The sequence below is a fragment of the Panthera onca genome, chromosome B3 (genome assembly GCF_046562875.1).
Source record: "Panthera onca isolate mPanOnc1 chromosome B3, mPanOnc1 haplotype 2, whole genome shotgun sequence".
NCBI lineage: Eukaryota > Metazoa > Chordata > Mammalia > Carnivora > Felidae > Panthera > Panthera onca.
Window position 1 is genome coordinate 94619157 of NC_138344.1, and position 23829 is coordinate 94642985.

General features: G+C 35.3%; 1 protein-coding gene across 1 annotated transcript in view; it reads right to left on the reverse strand.

The window, feature by feature from the left end:
- The window catches only part of MDGA2 (MAM domain containing glycosylphosphatidylinositol anchor 2), an 867659-nt gene that overhangs the window by 231946 nt on the left and 611884 nt on the right, over positions 1 to 23829 (reverse strand). The window contains exon 7 of the mRNA XM_060619633.3: positions 3691 to 4020. Within this exon, the coding sequence (XP_060475616.1) occupies positions 3691 to 4020 (330 nt within the window). The remainder of the gene's footprint in view (positions 1 to 3690; positions 4021 to 23829) is intronic.

Genomic DNA, 23829 nt, shown 5'->3' on the forward strand with positions numbered 1-23829 from the left:
AGCAATTTCCTCCTCTTTGACTTCACTCGCCTGACTGTGGAAATTTCCTTTGAATCCTCCCGTGTGGTTCATAGAATTAATGTAGTCCAAGATTTTCCTCCATGTTACAGCTTGTTCATTCTCACTGTTCAAATTCTACCCCCAGGAATACCTCTATATTTCATCCTAAAGCATTGCTTTAAGTGGAGTCTTCTACTATGTGAGGATAAAAATAATATTTTCAGTACCCATTGAATCACATAATCTCAGATCTGCAGATCTTTATAATGTAATCTGGTATTCCATTCTATTGTAATCAAAAAAGAGCATGAAAACAAGTTTTGGCATAAAGACAGAATATGCAATTGCCTCCAGTGAGTGACTCATGCTTTAGATTAAACTTCATCTTCTTCAGGCCTTTCTATCAAAGTTCAATCCCCTGTGCATGTCAGTACCATGCCACCCACACTCACAAGGATCCTGTGCTTAAATTAATGATTCGATGTTGTTACCGTGAAATTCTCAGCAGGTTCTGAACAAGGGATCTGCTTTATATTTCCACAGGACACCATAAATTATGGAGCCATTCCTGCCCTTAATAGTGATAACACCTCAAATCACAGTATACATTGGTGTACTGAATAATGTTTCTTAAAGACAGTAGGAAATTATAAGAGCAGGGAGACAGACACAAAAATGCCTAACTCAGAGTAATAAGAGAAAAGAAAACCTAAAAAGGAAAGCTATGGGCACAAATTAGCTCATGTCTTTATCTAGTAATTATTTTGGGGGGGCCCTGGATGGCTCAGTTGGTTGAGGGTCTGACTCTGGATTTCAGCTCAGGTCAGGAACCCAGGGTCATGGGATCAAGCCCTGCATCAGGTTTCAGACTGAGTATGGAGCCTGCTTACGATTAAGATTCTTTTTCTCTCTCCTTTTGCTCCTTTCCCCTGCTCAATATAAATAAGTAAATAAGTAAACAAATAAGTAAATAAATAAATAATAAATAAATAAAATTACTTTTTGAGTACCTACGAAGTACTATATATTGCTCCAAATGCTGATATTATAATAACAAGCAGTACAGACAAAGGCCTAGACTACATGGAGCTTCCACTCTAAGGAGGAGACAGACAATAACCAGGTCTGTCTGTGATGGGTGGGGGACAGCAGAGGGGAGTGTTTTAAAAGAGGACTTAATAGGGCCGCCTGGGTGGCTCGGTCAGTTGAGCATCCGACTTCGGCTCAGGTCATGATCTCGCGGTCCGTGAGTTCGAGCCCCGCGTCGGGCTCTGTGCTGACAGCTCAGAGCCTGGAGCCTGCTTCGGATTCTGTGTCTCCCTCTCTCTCTGCCCCTCCCCTGTTCATGGTCTGTCTCTCTCTGTCTCAAAAATAAATAAACGTTAAAAATTTTTGGAAAAAAAAAGAAAAAAAGAGGACTTCATATATCTCCTTTTATCTCTAGCATTGTTACATTTGGTAACCAGACCAGATGATAACAGTTTAAGAAACTTTACTTATTATAACTAAACTTTTATTCCTAAGAGGCATTTCTAGAATATTTTCTGCTTTTCTGACATTTCTTTTCACTTAGGATTTTTAGAAATGTCATGAATCAATGCTAGTTACCTTTTCTCCTTTTCTCTTATAGCCCATAGTTTGAAATGGGTAATATAAGTAGTATATTTGAAAATGAGTGTCAGGAGCCACCAGGGTGGTTCAGTCAGTTAAGCATCTGACTCTTGATTTTGGCTCAGGTCACGACTGGACAATTCATAGGTTCAAGCCCTGCATCAGGCTCTGCACTGACAGTGTGTAGCCTGCATGGTACTGTCTCTCCTTCTCTCTCTCTCTCTCTCTCTCTGCTTGGGATTCTCTCTCTCTCATTCTCTCTCTGCCCCTCCCCTGCTTACTCACTCAGGCACACTCTCTCTCTCTCAAAAATAAGTAAACATAAAAAAAGAGAAAAAGAAAATGAATGTCAGAACTAATTTTGTAGATATTATATAATACTCCTTTCTTCTGTCCATTCTATGTTCCCTCTTTTGTCTAAGTTTAATGTTGAATGAACTATGCTACCATCCGACAAGTCTGTTTCGATAGCAGTATTGATTGTTTGGATCTGGGTTATGTCACTGGTTCCGAAAAAAAAAAAAAAAAAAAAAAAAAAAAAAACAAGAAGCAAACAAAACCACACAAACAAGCAAACAAAAAAAGCAGTGTTCACAATTTAGTGTAGACCAATTCTGGAAAATCGTCCCTCAAAAATAAGGACAGATAATTCTGGGTCTTACAAAATTGTTCTCACTCTTACAGGAAATGACATTGTGGGATGTCACCTAGCACACTGATGTAGGCAATCAATGGATGTCTGTTGACTGAATGAAAACATAAACAATGATGACTAAGCATATCAACAGCTTTCTATGAGATATCCTAAAATGGTGCTAGCACCAACTTGGAAATAAAGTTCAGATAATAGTTACTATCAAAATAGCTATTATTATCATTTTGCCTAGAAAGTGACTTCTGCCAAACACAAGTAACTTTCATCCCTCTAACCTCCTTTCACATTAACTGTGGCTGATAAAAATGAAATATCTCTTAGAAATAATGCGGAATGGTGAAAAGTAAGCACATGTGGTCAGCCTGAAGATGGACCTATGTCCCTTAAGGAGTAAAATCAATCCAGTGTCCACCGAAATTTAAATCATGAGAAGACACAAAATCACAAGTCAATCTGTTACCACACGAGAGTCAAAATGCTGCCTGACTGGAAAGGAAAAGCCGTTTAAATGTTCTCAAAACAGAGTATGTCTGCTGGCGACATCTGTGCTCTATGTTTTCAACACGTATTATTCACCCTAGAATTATACAAAAATCCTAAATTGAAATTCAGTCTGGTAACAAGCTGGCAAAACAAAGCTACGTTGGTGTCGTCCCCATGCATACTGATTGCAGTTCACAGAATCACAAGGCTTTTTAAAAACATCCTAAGAGGTAAGCTAGCATGTCCTCCCATACCAAAGTCCTATAATTTACCTCATCTACAGATGTATGTTTAGTCGAGAGAAAATTGATAACACTTTCATTTTTAACTTTAAAAGAAGGAATTTCACTCCAGTATATTTTTATATTAAATCGTTCCCACTGTGAAGAGATTCTATCATAACGTTCTTCAAAAAGCCACATCGGATTACACGTTTAACACTTTTATCATTGGTTTGAATTGGTGGAAAATGCATTTTTTATAAATCTTGTATTTGAATACTTTCAAATGATCTCTTAGTATTTGCTTCTTAGGACTAAATATTTTGTTTGTTTAAAATTCCCAAAATTTGTCTTAACTCTTTAGGAATTTGTTAACTTTATTAATTAATATAATTTTAGGCTCTACAGAGGGCTCCTAGTTAACTTAAAAAAAAAAAAAAACACCTGTTACTATTTAATCTGGAAGCCTATGTCTATCATAGCCAATGCTATTACTGTTACTCACACTACTTCTGTAAAGCCTCCTATAAACCTAAATCAAAACAGAAGTAACAATGTCTTTTAACGTGATATTTATTAGACATTCAGAATGTTAGGACTGTGGTTTTAGGAAATGGAAATAAGAATGTTCTTAGCTTGACTGAAAACTATTTTGTCTGCTAAACATAAAGAAATGATTTTCAATGCAAACATCTTTTGCATCACAAATATGCTTCTTACCTGTGCTGCTGGATATATTAACATCAATACTGATATCAGATATTCCTCCTCCCTTCAGAGATGCTACACATGTGTATGTCCCAAAATCCGTGAATTTTAAATCAATGATGTCCAAGTTTGTCGTTCCCGGGGAGACATCCGGATCAGTCTGTGTAATAACCATCCGCTCAGAACTTCTCAATGGACGACCATTTTTAAACCAACTAAATGTTAACTCCTCAGAAGGAACAGCTTCTACTTGGCAAGATATTTTCACCTCACGCCCAATCTGGATGTTGTCATCTTTGTGATAAGGATCTGGTGTGATCCAAAATCGTCCTTTTTTTAATGCTAAAACATAAAAATTCCATAGGTAGTTAGTGTTACTTCCATAATATTAAGGATTCATTCACTCTAGGTAATCATCTCTGGGCTGAAATAAAGTAAAACAAAATAAAACAAAGTGTATATATGTTTCTTTGTTGTGTGCATGTCAAAAACCTCATTTAGGAAACCTGGAAACAGTCTGAAGATCTAAGTCACTTAGAGATTCTAAACACTGATTTTTATAAATTGGATAATATTTTCCAGTGATATAAAAGATGCTTTGTCTATATATGATACTTAAAAATTGTTGCCAATGAATTTTGAACACATGATGTAACTTGTTTTGTATAAAATCATTTAGGTATTAGACTTAAAAATAACAATATGGATCATAAGCCCAATTCAATACCTGTGCCACCCTTTAATTATGGTGCAATTTCACAGAGAATATTGCACAAATGTCAGATTAAAGAAAATTCTTCTAAGATTTTATCTACATGCTGACCAAAACTAGTTTGGTAAGAATTGAGTCAGTTCATATTCATAAGGCATTTTCATATATTTAAATAACCTGCACTAAAGAGAATTAAAAAAAAACCACATTTGCTATGACTGTTCTATTTCACCATACATAGATGTTTCCAGTTGAATCTGTGTGCTGGCTCATGCAGATGGCCAGAAGAACCTCTTGGCAGATGGTTTGGAAAACATGCTGTGTTTGTATCCTAACAGCAGTGCTTTCTGGGTCTAAGGGCAGTACTGTTCTCTTAACATGTGTCAGCAGTGATAACTACCAGAGACTTTTGGGGGAGCATCTACTGGCCTCCCAAGGGCCCCAGTTCTAAACTTTGAATGATACCATGGGACTCAATATAGAATAGGGTTTGCACATTTATTTATGGCAGTGATTCACAGACATACATTCTTCTCTTTACTAACATCCTACTCATTTCCCTCCCCCTTAATATCACTTAATATCCCTATATGATAAAATGTGGCATATGCACTGAAACATTAATAATCAGAATAAAATATTGTCCGTTCACTGTTACCATTAACCATATATAAATGACACTGGCAAAAATGATGTGAATTTGAAAGACCTGCAGATAATGGAGGCCTTCTCATTGCATTGTGGGTGACCTTTCTTGAGTTTAACCTGATTTTTCTTAGTTCATCCCATAAAAGCAAGAAAATACCATGGAAATCTTAGAACTATATAAGAATGCACTAGAAATTAAAAAAAAATTTGCTTTTAATTTTATTTACTAGTCAGCCCCATATATTTTCATATGCTTTTTTGTTTGCAACTGAGTGAGGAGAGATAAATGAATACCAAAAACAATGTTTATATATTCCTTTTTATTCAAGAAAAATTTATAGGGCTCCTTTTCAGGACTAGGTGCTAGATGAGGCTCTTATTACATGAGATGAACAAAGCAGACATAATCCTTACCCTCATGTACTGGTACAGCATATTTTGTACTCATAGATTATAGTCCAATTTATCCACCTGACACCTAGGATACTCCTGTCTAGAAAAACCACACTCTACATAGATATTAAATGTTATAACTTTGAAGAAATCTGAATCTCAGAGTATCCTTTAAAATATTGTTCAGAAAAGGCACAAATCTTCATTCTTAAAGAAAACACCAAAAAACAAATATTTAAATCACATTCTCATACTGTTGTTTGTTACATTTTTCCAGAAATAAAATGCTAACAATTATTTATTTATTGCTAACAATGTCTTTATCAGTATATGACTGTAGGATGAAATTAAGAAAAATTATGTCATTCTATTACCCAGAGTGTGTGTGTGTGCTTGTGTGTGTGTGTGTGTGTGTGTGTGTGTGTGTGTGTGTATACGATTATATTTTAACAGGCACTGAAATACAGCTTTGTGGCTAGAAAGGAAAATGTGCTGAAAATGCCTATATTTGGTATATAACTTGTGCGCATATATTTCAAATATAATTAAAGTTCTATAGCACAAAGTAAATTGTATCCTACAATAGTTTTTCTTTTTTTAAGAGTCCCCAAAAATTAGTATGTCAAGGAGCATTTACTCTTGTCAGCACCATAATATTTAAATGAGTTTACTTTCATTTGGTAAGAATTTTCCTGATTCTGTTTCTATAGAAAAAATGATAAACCTAAATAAAATTTTTAAACAGACAATTCTTAATTTTAAAAGTTTAAATATATATATTAATTTATTAATAGCTTCGTATGGACGTACATTGAGAATAAATTTCATTCCAAAATTATTAGGGTGGCCATATATAAACACAACAAAAACTTCTGATGTTTTGGTGATTAATATTTATTTACTACTAGGCACTTACTGTTAGGTCTGCTCTCTGCCTAGTGACATAGTAAATGGATACCACCACTGAGAGAGCTGCAAGTTCATCAGATTAGTTAGATTTAAACAACAAAACAATTCAAAGCCACTGATTTTTTAAAAAACATAAAATATTTATAGTATGTGTTCCAAACTGTTTTATTCATGGAAAATAACTTTTCAAATCTGAAGTATAAAAAATATTAAAGATTATAACTCTAATAATCAATTAATTAAAAAATTCAATATGATTTGCAACTATATTTTTTGATAAAAAGCAAAATAATCAAGTGGGCTTTTAAAATGAACTCCTTGCCACAAATATTTGTTGTTCTCAGTATCAGGCCACTCTGTGACTTGATCAATGTCAATCACATTAGTCTTCTGAATGACAGATTCTAAAAAGGAAAAGAGGGACAAGTCAGTCTGGCAAGTGCGCTAAAGTTAAGGAATATCAGAATAAGTAGCATGGATCATTTGACTGGAGAGCCATCTCATTGAGTTTGTCTTATGTTACCTCATAACAAAATACCTAGTTTTGCACACAGAACAGAAATGTTCTAAGGGAAAAGAAATAATGTGTATTATTATGTGTATGTCTAAGGGAAAAGAAATAATGGACTATAATGTGTATGTGCATGCGTGCATATGTGTGAATCCACGCACAAACATCTCTTGGACCAGTGGCCAGTTAAATTTATTTGATTTTCTAACCTTAGCTCCTCAGAAAACTAAAAGCATGCCTCTGTAAACTAGGCACAGGTACATTAAGATCTTGAAACCTAATTCTAGCTTTTCATTTATATATAGTCCAATATGGGCAATCTAATTTTTATGGGTCAAGTGCATCATTTATAAAAATAGGAGGTGATAGTAGTAGGCTTCCTCTGAGACCCATTGTGAGAAATAGCTTATTAGCAATAGTGTAGAGCTTTGAAAATATAAAGTGTTTAATATAGTTAATCAACTGGGAAGCAGGTTCCTTCATTTATAATTAAACACTCTCTTTTTCAGTGAACAATTTATGGTAGTTCATGCAATGTTAATTTAAAGTCATTTCCTGCTAACCAGTTAAGATTTAAATGCTTAAAATCAATCTGCGATTAGTACCAAAGTATAACAAGGATCCAACAGACATAACAAGACTCTATAGAACTAAAGAAATTCTACAGAAAAAGAAAGGAGAAATCCCTTTCCCCAAATGCAATTTCTTAGTCTGACTATTGAAAATCCCCTAACACCAGCCTGAGAGAACATTAGATTTAGCTTAATGTATCATAAATTGTGATGGATGAACCTCAAAAGGTACTTGTTTAGTCTGGCAGTTCATGTAAAGAATTGGCATCAAGCTGAGTCTCTGTTTAGGATAATCAGTTTAGAAACACTGCCATATAACCCATAGCCCCCATTTTTTTTTTTTTTAATATTGTGAGAACTGAATACAAACTTGGCCCACATTCACTTCTGACAAGTTACTTGTGAGTATATTCTAGATGCACTCACTGAAGTCCCTCTACTCTGAAATTTAAAAAGGTGCCCTGCGAGTAGAGTGAAACCAGTGTGTTATAGCAAGGCCACTGCAAAGATCTAGGTGGGCTTGCTGCTTGCCTTTCCCTAGAGTTAAAGTATATTTTTGCCTATGATGACTACAGCTATGAAGAATATTTCCATTATATAAAATTAGATTACTTCTTGAGTTTATTTTTGAACGAGAAACCACTGGCTTTGGAGAAGTCTATGCCTGTGGCTTCCAGGAATACAGGCTCAATGCAGATAAAGACAAAGAGGAGGCTATGAGGTTGTATTTTGCCTGTAACTATAAACTTAAAATTATAAAATGTACTGATTGTCAACTGTTCCACAAGTATACAGCATATAGTAGTTCCAAAAGAAAATATAATTTGTAGATACAGCAAAAATGACACTAAATGAAGTGATACTCAAAATGTTTTAAATTTTGGAGTGCCTGGGTGGCTCAATCGGTTGGGTGTCCAACTTTGGCTCAGGTCATGATCTGGCAGTTCACCAGTTCAAGCCCCGTGTCGGGTTCTGTGCTGAAAGCTCAGGGCCTGGAGCCTCCTTCTGATTCTGTGTCTCCCTCTCTCTCTGCCCCTCCCCTCCTCTCTCTCTCTCTCTCTTGCTCACTCTCTCTCTCTTTCTCAGAAATAAACATTTAAAAAATTTGTTTTAAAAATTTTTAAAAGTCAAATTTTAATGAGGAAGCACCTCTTTGCAGATATGAAATATCAGGTGTCAGTCTTTCAACCTCTGCTGAGAACATAGCTATTTCACAAGGATGATGAGACACAGAGTGATTACCACCCACTATTCTAAGTAGTTAAATTACTTTAAAAATAACAAAGTGTACCAATTCTTATACTATCAGTAGGGTTCTGGACTGCAGGAAAACTGGCAAAATGTTGCTGGGAGAAATGGATCTAGAAATCATTAATAGTGTAGTCAGATAAACAAAAATTGATTTTATATTTATTTATCTTCTATTAAAGACAATAAAAATATTTAAGTGGAAAAAGAAGTACTGCCAGTTTCACATGATGTCAATTGAATAAACAGTTGGAGATAAATTACATCAGCAGAGCAACTTAAGAAATAGTAAATGATAGTGTATATAATCTGTCCTATTATAATTAGATGTCAGTCCTCTTCAATGAGAGTGTGAAAACCTAGGGAGTGGGGCCATGCCTCATCCTTCTTTATGGTCTCCAAATTTTGAAGCTGTTTCCTTGGTAGAATTGGTATTTAAGAGGTTTTGTCAAATTTAATTAAGTGTGACATTTCAAAGCATTAACTTTACAAATGCCAATCATTTCCATTCAGTCTGATATCTATGTTAACTCTTTTTGTTTGGTAGTCTTGTGTTCTGAGATAAATCATGGCAGAGGGAATAAGATAGAGAAAGGAGAAGAGATTTGATGTCCTCTAAGGTCCAGGGGTTTTGTTATAGGAGCAGAATAATACTTGGTGAATAAACAGTATTAATATAGGAATATATGTAAAGAAGAGGATTCTGTACAGAAAAACTCAGGAGACCTCATTCCATCATGGCCAATGACTAGCTAGTTATGTATCCTAGTCATATAATGTGTCAGGGACATGCGCCATCAAATTAACATCTGTTACTCATCCTTTCTTTGTAAGGAGCCTGAATTTCATGCAAAAGGGTTTGTTTACATGCTTTAGAGCTCAGTTGATAATCATTTCTAAGGCAAGATGAAAGAATTAAGAAAACTGACATCTAAGCACAGTTATATTAACTGAAACAGTATTTGCCAAAACTTGTTTTAGAAAAAAGTCATTAGGGATCATGTTAAAAGGAAGCAGAACAAATAGTGTTGGGAGATTGACTATATGAATAAGTTTGCTTTCCTGCAGAACTTCCCAGAACTTTGAACATGTTAACACACACTTTGCAATACTCCTAGAGGGGCTTATGGTATTTTTAAAAAACCTTTATTTGTGGAACATCTTTCAGGATCAGTATCTTACAGAATAAAGAGAATCTATCAATTGATGAGAATCACTGAAAAGACTCTAAAATTAGATTTCATTCTTGATGTTTCAGGAATTTCCATTATGCAATCACAAAAGTAATGAGAAGATACAACTCCTTAGTAAAAATAAAATTTAAGATTAAAAAACTAAAGGAAAGGGAAATATTTTTAAACTCAGATGTACCTACTGGCACATCAAAGTTATAAAACATATTTCAGAGCCATGACATAAACTTATCTGCACCAACAAAGGTGTGTCTCTTTCCTTTCCCAATTAACCAGCATTTTTAAAAATTTAATTTATCAGTTTGTTCCTATCTTGGGAATGCACACTTTGGAATATGCAAATAGCATTAAAAAGGGATTAAGTGTATTAGCTTCTGTACAATGTGCAATTGATATAAACTAGTAAGACTCAATCTAGCTCAGATACTTGCAGAAATAATAATATTTACTTATTTATACATTACGTTGTTACGAAAAAAGCATGTAAAGTGTTATTATAAGAAGCAGTAAGAGGTGCCTGGAAGCTCAGTCAGTTAAGTGTCCGACTTCAACTCCAGTCATGATCTTGCGGTTTGTGGGTTCAAGCCCCGCGTCTGGCTCTGTGCTGACAGCTCAGAGCCTGGATGGAGCCTGCTTTGAATTCTGTGTCTCCCTCTCTCTCTGCCCCTCCCCGACTTGTGCTCTGTCTCTCTCTCCTTCAAAAATGAATAAACATTTAGAGAAAAAAAACGAAGCGGTAAAGCTTCTAGAAGATGGATATAAGTAGGGAGGTACTTTTTTTGTATATATTATTAGGTATTTGTACATTTCCTTCCCTTTATCTAACAACTCCAATTGCCAATCTGTAGTGTGAATAATGCAAGAATGAAAAAAAAAATCATTACATCCATTTCCTGAAAGTACTTTAAAATAGCACCCCTGATAATCTGAATGCAGAATTAGATGCTGGAAGGAAGTTGGGGTTCTATTCAATTATGAAGTATCAAGGCTTTATTTATTTTGTGAATTTTCTCAAAGCTAATTACTGTAGTTAATCATTCAAGTTGTTGAAGCAAAGTATGGTTGAATTTTAATTGTCTTTTAAATGTCCTTGCTCAATAAAATAATTGCAGGTAAGTATTTTGAGTAGTAATTAAAGTAAGAAAGGATCTTTTAGATGGGCACAAATTTTCCTTTTTGGTTTAAACCCTTCTTTGAGAAATGGGAAAAGAAATGGACTAAAATGATATCATTATCATTATTATTTTGCCATTGATATCATTTCAGCTCTATCTCAAGGAGAAAATGTATATTGTCCATAAATTATCAAAGTGCCTTTATAATGTCATAAATAAAGACAAATATTTTCATACCACAGCTACTACATAAATGGTATTTGACACAGCACGACATGTTCGCACCACTTATCTGAATAGGAGAATGTTAATCAGCACAACTTCCTGCCCTCTAATGTCACAAATTAGCAGGTAGTCTGAGTTCACCTTTCCTATCAAATTTAAGAATACCCCTTCAGGGGCGCCTGGGTGGCTCAGTTGGTTGGGTGTCCGGCTTCGGCTCAGGTCATGATCTCGCAGTTCGTGGGTTCGGGCCCCGCGTCGGGCTCTGTGCTGACAGCTCGGAGCCTGGAGCCTGCTTCGGATTCTGTGTCTCCCTCTCTCTCTCCACCCCTCCCTCACTTGCACTCACACTCTCTCTCTCTCTCTCTCTCTCTCTCTCTCTCAAAAATAAATAAACATTAAAAAAAAAAACTAAAAAAAATTAAAAAAAAAAAAAAAGAATACCCCTTCACTATGAGAAATAAGAACGTGCCCACAGTAAATTATATTTTTGGTTAGTTTGTAAGGACCCAGGACTAGAAACAGCTATAACATCAACTGCAGCTTTGAAGGGCCTGTGCTAAATATAGTTCTTTTGAAGTCCTTTTGAAAACAGTACATCCTTAATATTTATGGAATCGATCACGTAGCAGTGAAAACTGGAGGAAAATAATGAAACTAAATGAAACTAAAAATCTCTCTTTACTTTTCTTGTTTTCTTTGTTTTCTGTCTCAAAGTTATGGCCTTTTTCCTTTCCAAACTCATTCTGCCCATCTGGCAGCCTCTCGCACTGAACCCTGATGCCTCGCATTCTTTTGGGTATCCACTTCCTTTTGAAATTTCAATATTTTCTTTTCCATAAGCGATTTACTCTTAGCATAGAAAATTATTTCGGTCACATCAAAACTTAAAACACTTTTTTTTCTTAAACCTGAAAATCCTTGAAAGTATTCATGGCATATTTCTTAAAAAAAAAAAAAAAAAAAACAACACAGTGAAACCCCAGTTACCCCCACTATTCCATCATGTACTGATCTACCTGGGCATTTCACACACTGGTTTTCACTGGTGCTATTATGGCATTGAAGACTCAAAGGTTAGCAATAGCCTCTTAACAAATTAACTCGATGATTTTTTTCTCCAGGTCTTCTCCATTTTTATATACCACTTATATTTGTACTCCCTATCTTTTTACATTATTGATTTCTTCCTTCTTGAAAATCTCTTTTCTACTGGTGTCTATGGCTAGTAAAATATGAGATCATATTTATGAAAATAAATAAATCAGTTGGCTTTGCTCATCTGCATCACCACTGTCATGCTATGTTCTCTAGTTCCTTAGTTCATATGTATTTTATCATCCATATATAGTTGTAAAGTCAGTCTTTGTTGGGAAGGAAAGAATTTTTATAAATTATTTTGCCATAATTGTAGACCACGGATATTATCCTTAATCCATTTTGCTGCCCATGTTTGGGAACATGAGATCATTGTTTGTTTGTTTTTGTTTCTTGATAAACAAAAGATTGTGACTGGATCTATGCACATTTCAATTTAAAACAACCGCTAAACCCTTGATATATATTCTTTCATTTTAATGTTAAAGAGCAAGAAAAATAACCTAGATATATTAAATGACCAAATGAAAAAAATCTGTATTCCTTAGGAATTTCTATAAATGACCTTAACTACCGTAAGAATCTGAAGAGTCAATACCATTGATGAGACCACCTAATTCTGATAATAGACCATAGGACAAGTGCCTGGATTTGTGGGTTAACTAACAGATGACAGGGCTGCTAAAATGAGGTGTGAAAAGACAGGCTCCAAAACTAAATAACTTTCATATATGTGTTATAAAGAGAAATGTGTAACATTTACTTTAAAAAAGTACATCCTACTTGCTTTAGAAGTTTTTAAAGCATATTTTAGAAATACATATTATACATATTATAGTTCATTCTCTCTTTTTAATGAGAAAATTGTGGCATATAAGCAAGTAAGGTCAAACGATGGTGGCATAGAAATGTTTTTACATCCCATACAGTTGGTAGTTGGGTTATAAATTGGCTCTGATCTTTACAGGACCGAAGGCAAAGAGGGAAATACTAATTTCATATTTCAGTTTCTGTGAGTTAAAAATACTCCAACTGCTTACATTAACAAACAAACAAACAAACAAAAAACTATTCCTGATTCAAGATCTGAATGGAATTTATCTTCTGAACTTGTATAAATGAGACCCACAATAAGCAGCATTTGGAACCACATCCCATGATGATCATAACAGTATAATTCAATGACTAGTTGTCAATGTGTCCCTCAAGGTGAGTTAATTATACCAATTTTACATAGGAACCTAAGGAGTACGGTCTAGATGCACAGGTGTTCAAGTTCAAGTCAAAGATAAATCCAAAGATTTGTCTTGGTAACTATTCAGCAAGAATGAATACAAGTTTACATTCTATGACAATGACCCAGGGAGGTTGTCACTGCTGGTCATGGTTGGGGGGTGATGCTATATGTTCAGGGTTATATGAAAATATATACTTTAAGTGTTAACTGACATGGAAGTAAGATTCACATAGTCTTAGAAAGGAGAAAAGCTGACTTAGGAGGCAGTCTCTGTGAACAGGTAGATAATGGGATACCTATGGATAGGGACAAGATAGGGAGGTCTACATGTGCCAGCATCCAGTGAAAATACTTTAAGAAGTGACACATGCTGAGTGCTTTAAGAAAAAAAAATTGTTCCACAATATCCTCATGTTAAATCAACTGTTGCATTACTTAGAGAGTTGTTGGATATATGCCCGTGCAATGTTAGAACATATTTATCAGACACAATGACTTTTGTATTGAAAAAGTTGATCTGTACTCATTCTCAAAGGAAATTATGAGATGATAAGGCCAGTAGTCTGTTAAAGTTATTACTACTATTGCAAATAAAAACTATTACATCTATAGTTTAGAACAGTAGTTTTCCAAGTGTGGATCCTAGATAAGCAACAAGAGCACAACCTGAGAACCTGTTAGAAATGCAAGTCTTGGGTACTACCTCACACTCAATTGGCAATTCCTGGGATAAAGCCCCACCTCACACTAAATCTATAATTATTCAGGTAGGACACAGCTATCTGCATTGCAACAAGTCCAACTGTGTGATTCTGATGTATGTTCAAGTTTGAGAACTGCTGTCTTAGGAAACAGTTAGTTATCCTTCCACCCTCCAGAAATGCAGAGGCAGAAAAGAATGAGGCCGGTCATCAGCTTATCCGGAAGGACTGAGTTATTAGAGGACATGCTTAAAAGTGACCACAGGGGCGCCTGGGTGGCGCAGTCGGTTAAGCGTCCGACTTCAGCCAGGTCACGATCTCACGGTCCGTGAGTTCGAGCCCCGCGTCAGGCTCTGGGCTGATGGCTCGGAGCCTGGAGCCTGTTTCCGATTCTGTGTCTCCCTCTCTCTCTGCCCCTCCCCCATTCATGCTCTGTCTCTCTCTGTCCCAAAAATAAATAAAAAACGTTGAAAAAAAAAATTAAAAAAAAAAAAAAAAAAAAAAAAAAAGTGACCACAGCGTATCATTCTTTACTTTACCTGACCCTCAAGGGAGTGTTTATCCTGATTATATTACTTCAAACGTTATTAAGGAACAGCTCCTAAATGTATCAATAACAAAATTATTTAAATTGACCTCATACAACTTAACATGTAACTTCCTTTCAACATAGCTCAGGCTTGAAGAAAGTTTCAGAAAACCAGTGGTTTCTAGATGTCTTCACAAGCTAATAAAGATATTAAGAGTGATCAATATTAAGTACCTTAAGGTCACCATTCTTTACCTAAGAAATTCTAACTCTCAAAGTATTATGAGTCTAACTAACCTCCATTTAGGCAAAATCTTAAAAAAAAATCAATCTGTTCAGAATTTGGGATTGAGAAATGCATAGCACATCAGCTTTCATCTGAATGCCAGTGACTTCTTGGAGAGTCAATATAGAGAATAAGTAAATTTGAAGAGTAAATATTCTGGGGTCAGATTATCTGGGTTCTAGTCTGAATTCATCATTTATTAAATGTGACCTTGGGTAATTAACTCAGTCTCCCAATTCTGAAAAGTGGAGATCATAAAATTGAACCATGAAGCTCTGAAAATGTTGATGCCCACACAGAGTAAGCAAATAGTAGATGCCAACTGCTTTCTATTCAGTGTTTCCTGACTCACAATGTATCTACTGCTATGCTTCCCACCAAAGCTGCAAAGATGGAAAAGCCTAATGGTGGAGAAAAGCATAGAAATAAATTTTATTTACAGTGCAATAAAGACAAAGACACAGAGTACTAGCTATTACACAAGGGAATACTTTAAAACACATAAACAAAAACAGCTAGTTACTGTGGAGAAGGCAGGGAAGGTCTGAGAATCAGGGGAAAAGAGAAGGGTTGTAGATGCTGACAAATCATTCCACAGAGTGGATTCCACCATGAGTATGTGGAACAGAGATTTTTATGGTACCAGTGTTTGTTTCTAATTCATCTTTCACTAATTCTAGCAAATAGCCTCACCATTCTATGAAATGTATTTTTCTGCGATTTCAACCATTCATTTCCATTCCCCTCCAGTCACTCGGGTTGCAAGTTTGGTTCTCCTTTCCAAGTTAAAATCTTAAACTGTCCTCCTGATCTCAGCTCCAGCCCTGCATGGAGTATCACACATCTTCCATTTTCTCCTGTTTTTCTCTTACATTCTCTCTCAAACACAACAAGGTCCTTCCCATGTATCTATAAACAAGATCATAATCTCCTCATTAATTACAATAAAGCAACAACAACTAAATAATACAGAAAGCCCTCTCTCAACTTTATAGCCTGGAGCTACTTCTTATTTACGTTCTTTCCCTTTCTCCTTGTCAAAACATGAACACAGAAACCACTCACCCTTAACCTCTTTCAAATTAGTTCTGATTCTCACCAGGACCAGAGTTGTAACAATTGCCAGTGAAGACAAATTCCAGGACCTGCTGTTCCCCCTTCTCTCCCTGCAGCATTTGCTATGTCCTGACCTTTTGTTTCCAGCTCCCAGATAACTCTATCCCCATTTCCTCCGTCCTGAATCTGGGCTCCACTTTTCTCTTCTCTGTCTACCCTATTACTTCACAATTTGCTTTTTACATCCATCGTTTCAGGCTCAGCACAGATGCCATCTTAGGCAAAAGCTTCTGACTCTACCTCTCTGAGTTACAGCTGTTTACTTCCAGTCACCAGCTAGGTTTCTATGTGATGAAGCACTTCAGAGCCTGTGCGCCTTAAAACTACTTGTACTACTGCTTTAAGGAATATCTAGATTTCCCTCCCCAGCACGCCTCTCTCCTGCCATTAATGACACCTTCTTCTATAGAAACTATCTTTTCCCCTTTGCTGCTTGCAGGCTCCCAGAATTTGCCATTGCCATTACATATACCTGGTATGGGCATCTTCTCTAAGCCGTGTGTCTAAGTCCTCCCCAGTCACCAAAATCCCAGATCCAATGTTATTGCTTTCATAATACTTTCCCCGATTCACACAATTAAGACCGAATTGCCACTATTCTCTGTCAGAAAACCCTCTCCCACATAGCTGTTTTCAAAATACTTTGTATTTTCTGGACTTACAAGCTTCCAGAAAAGAGAGGTACTTTATATTGCTGACTTCCTGAGCATTTTGTCTTCCACATGTCTTACATTGTGGTTGGTGATATGGAAGAGTAAATAGGATAAACAAAAATATAAAACGTTACATCCACTGGAGACATATCTGGAGCTATTTCCAAGTAGTTATCGTATTGATTGTTGTCACCTGATATTAACCTAAACAAATGCACTTGTGTATCAATTATTTTTTTCTTATTTTAAGAAGTTGTTTGAGAAATGAATTTAAAAAGACACTAATTTGGGGCGCCTGGGTGGCTCAGTTCAGCAACCGACTTTGGCTCAGGTCATGATCTCATGGTTTGTGAGTTCAAGCCCCGCATCAGCTCTGTTCTGACAGCTCAGAGCCTGGAGCCTGCTTTGGATTCTGTGTCTCCCCCTCTCTCTCTGCCCCTCCTCCACTCATGCTCTGTCTCTCTCTGTCTCAGAAATAAACATTAAAAAAACATTAAAAATAAAAAATAAAAAGACACTAATTTATTGTTATTTATACCCACAAGCAGTCCCAGTGACAATAACGGACTTTGTGCTTTACAACTCTGGATTATTTTCATAGTAAACCATACTGAATTATTACAACCTCTTGAAAATCATCAAACATAGAAAAATAATTATCAAATATCAATATAAAATACAAAAAAATAGCTACCAAATAAAACTAGGTGAGGAAATTAACTTATACTCAATAAAGTATTTGTTCAGGAAATAAATTAATCTTCCTCACACAGTGGGTATCATTTAGTGATAGTGCCTGATAAATATATGTCTTTTGTGAACTACTCCTCAGCATATTGCAGAATCTTGTTGCAGAATATTTTTCTTAACCGAATTATAACAAATGATCTGTCATTCTGAAAAACACTTAATAGGGGAAAGAAATAAAACTTTTAATTCTCTGTGTTGGTAATCCTCCAGATATTTTGGAAAAAAATATAAACAATCTAAAAATGTGTGACCATCTAACATATAACACATGCAACATTTTTCATTAATATCTATAATTCCCTGCAATTGGAAATTAAAATGATACTTTTTTTTCTTCTTAAATTTCCCACATATACATGGCTCTGTATGACGCTGAAATCTCAGGGCAGATGAAAATGTATAAATGTGGCCGGTGGAAATAGAGTGCCATGATTTATCAAAGTAGGACAAATTTTGGGGTGCCTGTGTGGCTCAGTGGATCAAGCAACCAACTCTTGATTTTGACTCAGGTTATAATCTTACAGGCCTCGTGAGACTGAGGCCTGTGTTCGACTCCTCATGAGCTAGGATTCTCTCTCCCTCCCACTCTGTCTGTGTCTCTCCAGCTTGCGTGTTCTCTCATCCTCTCTCAAAATAGATAAGTAAACATGAAAAAAAAGGTAGGACATATTTCAACATACATATGTATATGTGTATATGTATATATGCATATGTGTAAATATACATATGCTAACCAACAAGCACTATTTTAAAAACATCTTTAATTACTCTGTCTTCCCCCATTTTCCTCTTATTTTACTAAATATAATATAATAAGAGAAATACATATTTAAGAGCATACTATATGGACCAGGCACCTTTATTTGGAGGTCAAATGAAGCTTGGGAACAAATCAATGAGAATTTTATGAAGCTATTTTTCCAAAGACTGTCTCAAAATTAATTCTCCTTAATCCATTCCTTATCACCATTGGGTGATAGTGCAACACTATAGTGTTTTGTTTCATTACATGGTAACAAAATAGAGTATTTGCTGAAATTTAGCTATCTGGAAAACATTTTCCTACCAGAAAATCTTGTGCAATTCTACTCACTTTTTTTTAAACAGATAAATATTGTTTGCTTGGAGCAGAGTCAAAGCTCATTCAGTTGGAAACTCAAAGAACACAATTTGGATTTATAAAAAGTTTTTTTTTTCTGTATAATTTAAAATACATCATTTTAAGCCCACAACTTTAAAAGATTAAGCTTTGGGGCACCTGGGTGGCTCATTCAGTTAAGCTTTTCACTCTTGGTTTCAGGTCAGGTCAAGATCTCAGTGTTGGTGAGTTCGAGCTCCCATGGGGCTCTGCACTGACAGCTCAGAGCTTGCTTGGGATTCTCTCTCCCTCTCTTTCTGCCCTTCCCCCACTCGTGCTCTCTCTTAAATAAACACTCAAAAATAATAACAAATAAAAGATTAAGCTTTTAAAAATGTTTACTCTAAAATGTATTACATATGTCCCTGCTTTTTAAATTTTTTTTAAGTATAGTTGACACACAATGTTACATTAGTTTCAGGTGTACAACATAGTGATTCACATCTTTATATATCATGTTATGATCACCACAAGTATCATCTGTCATCATATGACGTGACTAAATCTATGTCTCTGCTTTTTCAAGAAAAGGAATTGGGACATAGTTTTGCATTTTCATAAAAATTTGAGAACCTATCATCACCAATTTACTCAACTGCATAGAATGGCACCAGGTGTCTTCTGATTATGACAAAGTGACTTTTTTTCTTCTCTAAATAGCTATAGACAAGAGTGTATTCTTAGTTTGTGTCAGGTTCTTTTTGGTTTTCCCAGTTTCTTTGTTGATAAGTGTCAGCTCTTACTCTCACTACAGTTCTAGACTTAGTTTAACAACTTCACTCCCTTCCCAATTTTCTACTCTACCTCTTTTATCAAAGATGCACATGGGCTTTATCATACACAGTTGTGTGCTCTCTTTCCACAGTCATATTTTTCTTATTTTTTGGTTTTCTTTAGTTTTTTTCCCTCACTTTTTAATCATTTTTTCAGGGGGCTCTGTATGATTGCTATATATGTGTGATGTTACTTTATAGTGTCAAGGTCCTGAGACTACTGCTCATTTATTTATATCCTGCCATGTTCTAAGAAGGATTTAAAAGACTTTCAACATTTATTGCTAATTTACTGTACCTTGAAGTAAAAACAACAGCAACAACAATGACAACAACAACAAAGAAGAAATGATAAAATCAAGTTAGGAAAACAAGACAAAGGCAGAAGTGAAGCTGAAGGGAAAAATAAATATAATAAGCTTCTATATATTTATTTGCTATAGAGGCAAGCCAGAGATTATATACTAAACACTGTAGCAGCCAAAAACAAGGAGTAAAACTTGACCAGTTGTAGAATTTATAGTGTATGTAGAGTAAAAACGAAATACGAGCATTTCTTAGAATGGTCACCTTAGGAGGGTACAGGCTAGAGGGATGAACAATAACTTTGAACATTTTCTTGAAAAAAAACCAGGGAACAATTTTAGAAGGCTATTTATAAAAAAACTGCTCACTTCAGGCTTAAAACATTAGGCTAAGGGGAATTTAGCAAAGGAGATTTAATATGTGAAGGATGGATGAGGAGACATGTGATATATCAATTTAGGGATAGATTTTCATGCATTGAGGCCACTAGTTCCTAACCAAAAGTAAACAGAGTCACAATGTCTGAGCACATCCACCTGTGATTCCAAGTAAATTACGTTAAGGTGCAGTTTGGGAACGTGCATTTTTAGGCTACAACTAATGATTCTGATTCATGCCTCAAGATGAGAAATTACTGACCTAAATAAAGAGTTGAAAAACATTTCCTACATGAAACCCTCCATATATTTGATTTTCTGGATTAAGATTCTGAAAAGTATTGAGCAGCAATAACTTTGAGATCAAAATCCCTGGCAAATCAACCCACAGTCTCTACTGACAGTTAACCACAGAGTCCTATGCTTCAACAGTCTGACAAACCAAGGCAGCATCCCACAAAAACTGTGTGGTTTGAAACTCCCTGCTAAGTAGCTTACCCTAAATAAGCTAAGTGTTATTATTGAGGCTTACCCTCAATAAGCCTAAGTGTTGAGGACACAAACTCCTTATAATAACAACATCTAAAATAAAACATCACATCAAATATTTAAAATATAAATCCAATTTAGATTTTAGTACAGCACAACCCACAACCTATACCTGTTCAGTCCTTCTCAAATTTGAGGGGAAATTATTAAGATAAAACCGTAGATAACTTCACTCACGTATTTTTTCCTGAGGGGAATAAAATATTCTCTTAAAAGTAAATTTTTCAAAAAAAATATTAATGGTTATTTATTTTTGAGAGAGAGAGAGAGAGAGAGAGAGAGCACGGGCAGGGGAAGTGCACAGAGAGAGACAGAGAGACAGAATCTGAAACAGGCTCCAGGCTCTGAACTGTTAGTACAGAGCCCGACATGGGGCTCAAACTCACGAACTGTGAGATCATGATCAGAGCCGATGCTTTGATCAGTTGGATGCTTAACCAACTGAGCCACTCAAGAACCCCTCAAAAGTAATTTTTTTAAAAATATTTATTTATTTTTTGAGAAAAAGACAGAGAGAGAGGGAAAAAGAATCCCAAGAAAGCTCCATGCTGTCAGCGCAGAGCCAGAAACAGAGCTTGTTCTCATGAACCACAAGATCATGACCAAAGCCAACTCAAGAGTCAACTGCTTAACAGACTGAGCCATCCAGGCGCCCCTCAAAAGTAAATTTTTGAAAAAAAAATTAAGTTGATTACTTAGTATGGCAATTATGTGACATTTGCACTCCTACTTCTTCATATACAGATGACCATTATCATATATTAATACTAACCATCTTTCCTATCCAGTCTGGATAACACTTTGAAACCATTTGGGACATAGTTCTATAGGCAGTCACTAATATTTGATGGGCATTTGGCATGCTTGAACAGGCCTTTCTGACAGTTACTTAATCTTCATTTGACATAAAATTTCCTTAACGAAAGACCCTCCAAAATTTGTAGGTTGTTTGGGTGATTTTTTTTAGCCATTTAGAGAAGGCACAAGTAAGGATTGTATATGATTGAAAAACCGTTTGATAAGGTGTCATTAATAGGCTGAGAGATGAACAAGCTATTAATAGCTCCAAGGAACTAAGTTTCTGTTTGCTAAATTGAGAAGAATCTAAGCAGTGATGAAATTTCATTACTTAAATATTTTAGACAGCAGAGTAGATCAATGTGGAATTCTGCTTTTATTAAGTATAGCTTCATTCTCAACATCACTTGAGATAGAAGTTGGCAGAAAGTAATATTGGAGTGCAAGCAAATCATATATGAAAAATACAGATAATTTCTTATAGCACTAGTTTAATAATAAAGTTTAGTGACAAGGACAGTCAAGTTAATTGCCCCTTTGCACTCAGTTTTACTGTATCCAAATGTCCACAATAATGTTGACAGTAAGTAGTTTTAGGTTGTGTTGACAAAAAATGAATGCTGTCAAATGTACTGTGTTATTTGGGTCAGTTGATTTTATCATAATTTCTATTTGCAGTCCTCCTGGAATTCAATAAAACAGAATAAAAGAACTACAGAAAGGTGCAGGTTAACATTTTGTCTAATTCAATTAAACACATACTTACCGAATATCAGCTACATAATTCAGTCATTAGAATGACCTGGTCTGTCATCATATACAGGGAAGAAAACATGATTCTAAAACAAAGCTGAATATGTAAATAGAGTGAGAGTAGTAAAAATAGCTTGATTTATATTGCACTTATGTTTAATTCGATGATTTCTGGTTGAAGAGATGTCTGTTCTATTTATACAGCCACTAGTTTATTTGGGGACACAGGATCATTTTATTTTTCTTCCACAGAAACATTGGAAGACTATTTCTTCAATAAGAAAACCACTTGCGACTATCAGTTTAAAATATTTTTCTATAAAGGAAATCTTGACAGAGACATAGCTTATTTTCATATTATTATTTATTTTCTCCCAAGCCTCATTGAATAGATATTATTGTAATTTGACTTGATTTTTTTTTTTGGAAAGAAAAGGATACAAACCCATTAGTTAAAAGGTAGAGAGATTGCTCCATTTTGAATTGTAGTCATCAAACATATCTTATCATTACACTGTAAGAATTATAATAACAATACTTTGGTTAAATTCAATTATTCTAGAAAAATAGGTAGAATCATTAAAGCACTGCCATGTTATAATGAATAGTTAAGGGTTAGTTTTGAGTGATATTGTGTTTATTATTAATGAATATTAACTAAGATCATGGTTATATAAGATGCTACAATCTCTGTTGCTCAGCAATGCTTTATGCAGCCTCCCTTTTCCATGCTCTTAACCATTCTCCATTATCTGCCATCATCAGCCTCAAACTTCCACCTAAGTTCATCTCTCAGTTTCAGCAAAAGCTATGGCCTCTGATTTCAATGAGAAAAATAAATGGCGTTAGGAATAAATGCCCATATATAGACTTCAGTCCAAAACAAAGCTTATCTATGGTTCTACCTCTTCTTATCCTTTCCCTTGTGTCTGAAGATGATCCCTTCTATGTTCGACCATGATTGTGCCTGCATCTATTCTGTTCCACTACTCCCTCTGTCCATCTCTCTCTTCAGTTTTCAACCTTCCCTTTGCCACTGATTACCTTAGTCAAGCCTTCACAAATGCTCATCTCTGTCATCTTAAAAAGATTTCATTCCTACTCATCTTATTCACTCTCAACTTCTCCAGGTAGTCCATCTTCACAACCTTTATTTTGCAAATCCCAGTTGCTCCCATAATCTGCTGACATCTGGCTTCTGATCCACCTCTTATGTGTCATAGCACACCAGTGGCATCATTGTGCAGTTTCAATCCTTGTTGAACTTCTGGCATAATGCACTTATGCTGTTGTGACCATGCCATCATTTGTGAAGTCTGTTTCGTTTTTTTTGTATTACTTTTGAAACAATATTTGTTTCTGGTTCTCATTTTACCTCAATTTTTACAAATTTTTACAAATTGTTGCATCCCTCAAATGTATATGTTTCCAAAGGTCTGTTTCTGGGTTGTGTATACTATACTGCTTTTATCTATAGAGGATGAAATAGAAGCACAGAACAACTTAATGAAAAGATATCTGTAAGTATTAAACTGATAAAAATAATAATATCAAGTCAAGTAAT